Here is a 7606-nt window from a genome sequence, read left to right on the forward strand (position 1 = left end):
AAAGCACATCCAAACTTGCTTTGTTTAAATCATTTGCTCTTCAGAATTTTAAATGTTTGAAAAAGGTGGGTGACATTTATTTTAAATAGAGTAACCTCTACATATGAGGTTGACGTTGGCAAACTTCCCCGCACAGATCAGCTGTTTTAAAATCAGATCGTGGGTGAAAACAAACAAAGATAATGTATATTTTAAGGTGATTTAACAAAAGATGATAACACTGAAGCAGAAACTTAAAAAAGGCCATAGAGAGGAAGAGAAAGAAGCAAAACGGATTAACTACTATGTGTGAAGGGGTGTAAGGGGGCAAGAGCAGCTGGTTTATATTAGTTTTATTTTGAGAAAACTCCAATAACAGATGCCTAATAAAGTAGGATTAAGGTTATGATGAAAGTAATCAACCCATAGTGACCACTTTTTTAGACAAATTGAAATTAAAAGTATCTTTATTATTGCAACAAGGAATATGATTGTTAAAATCAATGATAATTCTACTAAGAACTTTGTCTTTTCTATGCAACTAACTCGGGATAAATTGCAAATACTTTGTATGTCTTATTATTAGTAATACTTAGTAAAATATCCTTTAGTTATTTTAGTTATTTTAAGATACTTTTGAGTATTGTTAAGAGAGTATGTTTGGGCGATAGTGGCAGCAGTGTTGGGGGGCCTCATATCAGAGTCTGCTTATAGGGCCTCACTTTTGCCAGGGGCGGTCCTGGATCAAACTGTCCTTCAATGAATAGAGTATCTCAGAATCATTGTATCATGATACTGTACCATTGGTATCTTGGAAAAAATTGTATTGTAGCGGGGAATACACTAGAGTCCTATTTGTTGCGATTATTCTTGCTTCACTAAGTGCTGCAAAGTGTCCCCTTTTTTGGTGCTGTGGAGTTGGCCACCCTATCACAGACCCACTCACTTTTGTGCAAAAGGAAGTCTTCAACACACAAAGTCACAATCATTAGTCACCCCCTCCTCCTCCCTATAACTACGGTATACAAACTGTGCTGTACATTTATGTGAGGGGACAAAGAAGAAGTCAGAGGTAAGTTGTCTGATGCATCAGTTTATATCTATATCATATCAAATGTACAGATTTATTTTTATCCTTCCTTTTATCCATCTCTATCTGTTGCTGCAGAAATATTTGTTTTTATAGAGTTCTTCGAACACAAGTTTTTCTGAACCAAGAACCCAAATAACATTTAAAATGAGACGTTCCCAGGACGACATGAACGGTAAGAAACAACAGTGCATTGTAACATTGCAGATTCAATGCAAATTCTTTACAAGATTACAAATCTTAGAATCTCTGTTTATCCTCTGAATACCGCGTCTTTATTTCTACCCCTCCTCATCTAAAAGCAAACATTGTACTTTAATTCCTCTACAATTATCTAAAGGCCGGACAACTTTAACATGATTTTTGAGCACAAAATAAAGGCTAATCTCATAAAGCCTGTTTTACTATCTATTTAATATACCACTTTGAAATACTGTTGAAGGTATTCGATCAAGTAACAGTTGCCAAACAAAACATGGATTTGTAATGATTTAATCAGTTTTTGACTCATTTAAAATGTATTTCTTAAGTCACAGCGCAATGAATCTGTCCCTACAAGAGAGACACAACTGCTCATTTCCTGTTTTTCTGTATCTTTATAATTATGATAATGCATTCAATCAGGCTGAATGATTCTTGCACAAGGGTGATTCATCACTGCTGTAGAGAGGAAGCAAAATTTTACAACTAAATACTCTTACGCTTTAAGGCGACATATGTTCTCATGGTGGCTGCCTTACTCTGATGACCACTCAACAGTCACAGAGTTAGTCTGATGGCCACTCAACAGTCACAGAGTTAGTCTGATGGCCACTCAACAGTCACAGAGTTAGTCTGATTGCCACTCAACAGTCACAGAGTTAGTCTGATGGCCACTCAACAGTCACAGAGTTAGTCTGATGGCCACTCAACAGTCACAGAGTTAGTCTGATGGCCACTCAACAGTCACAGAGTTAGTCTGATGGCCACTCAGCCGTCACAGAGTCACTCTGATGACCTCTCAGCAGTAACACAGTTACTTTGATAACCACTCAACAGTCACAGAGTTAGTCTGATGGCCACTCAACAGTCACAGAGTTAGTCTGATGACCACTCAACAGTCACAGAGTTAGTCTAATGGCCACTCAACAGTCACAGAGTTAGTCTGATGACCACTCAACAGTCACAGAGTTAGTCTGATGGCCACTCAACAGTCACAGAGTTAGTCTGATGGCCACTCAACAGTCACAGAGTCACTCTGATGACCTCTCAGCAGTAACACAGTTACTTTGATAACCACTCAACAGTCACAGAGTTAGTCTGATGGCCACTCAACAGTCACAGAGTTAGTCTGATGGCCACTCAACAGTCACAGAGTTAGTCTGATTGCCACTCAACAGTCACAGAGTTAGTCTGATGACCACTCAACAGTCACAGAGTTAGTCTGATGGCCACTCAACAGTCACAGAGTTAGTCTGATGGCCACTCAACAGTCACAGAGTTAGTCTGATGGCCACTCAACAGTCACAGAGTTAGTCTGATGGCCACTCAGCCGTCACAGAGTCACTCTGATGACCTCTCAGCAGTAACACAGTTACTTTGATAACCACTCAACAGTCACAGAGTTAGTCTGATGGCCACTCAACAGTCACAGAGTTAGTCTGATGACCACTCAACAGTCACAGAGTTAGTCTGATGACCACTCAACAGTCACAGAGTTAGTCTGATGGCCACTCAACAGTCACAGAGTTAGTCTGATGGCCACTCAGCCGTCACAGAGTCACTCTGATGACCTCTCAGCAGTAACACAGTTACTTTGATAACCACTCAACAGTCACAGAGTTAGTCTGATGACCGTATCGGCACCAATTTCCAATGCTGGTGTCAGTATCTGTGCATTTCCAGTCTAAGTCATGAGGGACTTGAACTTTAGACATAACCTTTACCTTGTATTATCTTTTTTCTAAGAAGAGAAAAACTCATTACATGAGAAGGAGGCATGTTTGTGAAATGAGCAAAAAAAAAAGAACTGACCTCAAAAGAAACTGTCAAGCATCCTGTTTACTGCCACTGCCATCATTAAAATGCTGATACTACAAACCCTAGCACAACTCATAGTTACCACCACAAGAAGACAGCTATTCCTGGCACTGATCTTATACATGAAACTGCAAAAAGACCAAAAGAGAAAACAGAATGACAGAGAAAAGAATGAATGTAGAACTTGGTATGAGGGCCAAGCAACGAGCACAAAGGCCACACAGTGTCAGGTCTGCTGAACATCAGTGAGAATGTGTAGGTCTCAGAAGGTTTGATCTGGTGTAAAGTAAAAATAATGGGACACACAATCTTTACAGTTAATGTCTGGAAACAACATGTGCTACTGAATAATGAGGTAAAAATCCCAAATGAAGGCTATGAATTTGTAGTGCCCTGCCCTCCCCACCCAAAATGTAAATAATAGAGGACCCTAAATATTGATATACCAAATAACCTTGTGTTTGCTAGCCTCTTGCTCCTCTTATGCTACATATTTTCATCAATCATGGTCACTTCTGGGTTTTAAAAACAAGATGGCTGCAGCCAAAGAACCAGACTTTCTGTCGCAGATCTTTTGTCCACAAAGCAGCTAGCTTTATAAAGTATACCTGTATGACTGTTCATGTTTATGGTGTCTACCCTCTAGACAAAACCTCTGCCCCAATACACCCAGAGACCACCAGAGGGTCAAAGGTCCCATCAGAGAGAGTGGTCCTGCTGGTAATCACTGCTCTCCTGGCAGCTACTGTCATAGTGATTTGTCGTCTCTGTAAGTTTCTCATTAAATCTGCTTGAAAAACTTCATTTAGCTTTATTTTGGACCTGTTTTGTGTTTCAGGTTAGGGAGACTCTGTGAGACACATTTCAATATATATGTTTTAAACAATTCTAGTTTCAGACTTCCTCTTCCTTGTTTCTCAGCTCTTGCCATCATGCTTACTGAGAGAAGTTTCCAGAAACTGAGAGATGAGCACGAAGCTTTGAAGAGAAATTTCACAGGTAATATAGTCTGCTTTAGAGAAACTCTGTGCTTTTCTGAAATAGTTTAACCTGACATGCCAGATAGACTGTTTCACATTCACTGGATTTATTTTACATTCATCTAGGAAACCTCCCATAAATAGCCTTTGGGAAGGGCAGGACTTTTAAATAAATCCTTAAAATGTGATTGGACGAACTTTCCGTCACATTCATTATTGGTCAATTAGAGCAACTAGACAAAACGCAGTAGACAGGCATGCCCAGTTCCAGTAGTAACCTGAGCCTGACAGACTAGTGCTGCAGTAGTATCTGAACCCTGGAGCTTGTTGGTGGATAAAACTCATGCTGATGCAAAGAGAAGCTTCCAGTGTGTCTCTTTGCTCTTGTTGTAATCAAAAAATGCTGTTGAGATTAAGTGTAACTGCCGCTATATTACAGCTACATCCATGCTAATCATACTAGCTTACTGTAAAACTAAACCCCACCCATAACTATTGCAAACTTACGCTAAAGCGGGTTGGGTTAAGAGCGAGAACATCTTTATGTCATGAAAAGCTTTCAGTGCATTTCTTTGCTCTTTATTTGGTAAAGAAATGTGGTCCAGTTCTGATAAAACTCTTACTATACTGTAGCTACTGTAGCCAAGCTAATCGCTACATCAGCAGCAGCCTTTGCTCTCAGCTTTTAGTGCAACTAATCCCCGCCCATAGCTACCGCCTTGTTCTCTTTAAATGTTGCTGATTGGTCAGGTCCATTTTCAGACCATTTCAGACTGGGGCTCTGTGAGATGGATCTGTCTGATGACAGAGATCCGCTTTGCAAGGTCAGACAAATCTACCCCTTGAAGAGACCCTGCTCAGGTGGTGGTACTCTGCCCAGGTTCAGGACTTATGGGGCTGCAAGTCTGAACATTTCTGATTGGTAAATAGAGTCATCAACTCTCCCAACACCTTTGAGGTGACTATCCAGATCATCGGCATTGTAATGGTTGACAGAGGCATTTAGAGAACCAGAGCTTTTCAGAGGAGAGACGAAACGTCTCCAACAACCTTAAAAAAGTAAAATAGGTCAGTGGTCCATTTGGATCGAGCTTACACTTACACAGAAATCTTGTAAGATTCTAATTAGGGATGAACGATATGCAAAAATAATCTTAATTGCGTTTTTAACCCCCTCAATATCGCGTTTGAATATGGGATTATTTTTTGGGTTCCTCATCTTACGGGTTGTTCAACAAACATAAGCAAGAAATCATACGATGCTATAAAAATCCCAATAGGCCTAATATGAGACAAGTTTCACTAGGGATAAACGATTCAGAAATAACATCTTATTGAGATTTTGGCTCATATAACAAATTTGATATCAATTTCTATGTTGAAGGGTGTCATAACCTGGCTCAAAGCCATGACAAAAATGAGGAGACGTACAGGTTTTACTGAAATAACAAGATGATTTTATTACAAAATATGAATTAAATGATTAATAACTCAATTTAAAGAACAACTAAAACAAACAAAGTTGAAAACAAAACCAAAACATGATGCATCGAGGAATTGTCGTGCTGGCTAGAAGAGCAGCAGCGCAGAGCTGCAGCAGCAGTGCGAGCAGACCAGGGCAAAGAGAGGCAGAGAAGTTAATGTCCAGCTCCTTTGCACCTGGGGTATCCCCCCAGGTGCGGCACATGCTCACCAAGCCTGCAGGGACAAACAAAACAAACCACCAGTACAGGGGAGCACACACAACAGCAGGCCGTCACAAAGGGGATGATCATTTTTACATTATTCTCCTTCAGTGAAGAAAAATGTAAACATGAACAAGAAAAGTGTGATTTTTTTTAATGCATGTTTGCATAATATGTAGAACATAAAAAAGAAAAAAGATTGTATCAAACTGGTATTTTGAGACATTTTAGGTTAAAGAAATATTGCACTGTCTGCAGTTTGAAAATTGCAACTTGCCATATTGTGATTTAATCTGTGATTAACTTCCCAGCCTTACTTCTAATTTTATAGACTAGAGATTATACAGACTGTCGGTCCCCTAACCAAGACCCTTCATGACATCCAAATGTAAATCAAAAAAGGTGTAAAAAAAAAAAAAACACTGACACGCTCAATCTAATCAAAACTAAAACCACAAATACAGATTTAGCTTAAAAATATGATACAAAATTTGGGCATGTAACTCGTTGTAAGTGAGCTGATGTCTCATAATCCCGATTTGCTTTGTCAGGAAGCCTGATTCACGCAATCTGCGACTTTACACCCCTGTGGAAATGAAGGCAAAAATAGGATGCAGGAACCAGGAACTTTGGTTTAGTTTTGCCAAGTGATCTCTAAGTACATTCTGTTAATTCAATTCTCTGGATCTGAAAAGATGACTGATAAAAGGGGATTTTTTTTCACCTCTATTTTAAAACAGAGAGAAAATGTGAAGTAAAAACATGCATAATGGTTCAGGCAACATGCCCAACAAGTGAGTGTTCTCCAATAATCTCCTCATCGCTCTGATTCAAGAAATCCTGCAGCCTATTGAACAAAGAAATACTGAGTCTGCTGTGATTTCTTTATAGGTGGCACCTGTCTGACATGTGAAGAAGGCTGGGAGCAATATGGACGAAGTTGTTATTATTTCTCCACCATTAAATCATCCTGGACTGACAGCAGGAGTAAATGTCAACAACAAGGAGGAGAGCTGGTGAAGATAGAGAGCAGAGAGGAGCAGGTTAACACACTACTGCAGCTTCATGGACCTCACTAGATTTATTCTTTTTTCATCATATTTCAGAGTCTCTCATGATGTTTCTAACATTTCCTCACAGGTTTTCCTGGATGAGAAGCTGAGAGACAAAATAGCTGGAAAGGAGGACAAGTTCTGGATCGGACTGACTGACGCGCAGACAGAGGACACATGGTTGTGGGCAGACGGATCTCCACTGGACAAAAAGTTGGACTTATTTAAAACATTTTCCTTTCCATTTCTAAAACAAGAGTTATCTGTTTAATGGAACTAGTTTATCTCTTTTCTGTTTCATAGTTTGTCATATTGGGGCGAGGGTGAGCCGGACAACTGGACAGACAGTCGAAACCCTGATGGGGAGGACTGCGCGAGGATGGGGGAAAAAGGAGGAGCTGAGGAAAACAAGTCCTGGTTTGATACGCCCTGCAGACTCTCTTACAAATATATTTGTGAGAAACCAGCAGAAAATGGGAAATTAAGGTGCCTCTGAGGAGCATTTGATCTTATTTCCTGCTCAGCTCTTCAGATTAAAAAGACAAAAATGTTTCTGATCAGAGTGCAGCTGCCTGGATCTGTGCCAGAAGGTGGGGATTAAATTTACTGTTTTCTGGTACAAATCTCGTGTGGATAGAATGGAAAATTTACAGTGAACAAAAACACTGCACGTAACTGGCTGTTAACTTTCAATGAAGACATTGACATCAATGCACAACACTGAGGTGTACTGTTGTAGTGTTAGGGGTCAGGGTAATTCCTCATCGAGACCGGTGATGTCATGGGCTCAGATATAAACCA

General features: G+C 39.9%; 1 protein-coding gene across 1 annotated transcript; it reads left to right on the forward strand.

Annotated features, from left to right (window-relative positions):
- Nucleotides 1-1237: 1237 nt before the first annotated feature.
- Nucleotides 1238-7301, forward strand: LOC121523522 (C-type lectin domain family 4 member E-like). Its single transcript, XM_041808440.1, has 6 exons — nt 1238-1244; nt 3735-3857; nt 4010-4087; nt 6645-6796; nt 6894-7018; nt 7109-7301. Exons 1-6 carry the CDS (start codon nt 1238-1240, stop codon nt 7299-7301), a joined length of 678 nt encoding a protein of 225 aa, XP_041664374.1.
- The last annotated feature ends 305 nt before the right edge of the window (nt 7302-7606 follow it).

Source organism: Cheilinus undulatus, linkage group 16 (genome assembly GCF_018320785.1).
Source record: "Cheilinus undulatus linkage group 16, ASM1832078v1, whole genome shotgun sequence".
In the NCBI taxonomy this organism is placed as follows: domain Eukaryota; kingdom Metazoa; phylum Chordata; class Actinopteri; order Labriformes; family Labridae; genus Cheilinus; species Cheilinus undulatus.

What these genes read in the sequence shown, in the direction of transcription:
- LOC121523522 (XM_041808440.1), top strand. An exon ending in CATAGTGATTTGTCGTCTCT is followed by an intron (nt 3,858 to 4,009) that starts GTAAGTTTCTCA and finishes CTTGTTTCTCAG; the next exon opens with CTCTTGCCATCATGCTTACT. An exon ending in GGATCTCCACTGGACAAAAA is followed by an intron (nt 7,019 to 7,108) that starts GTTGGACTTATT and finishes TCTGTTTCATAG; the next exon opens with TTTGTCATATTGGGGCGAGG.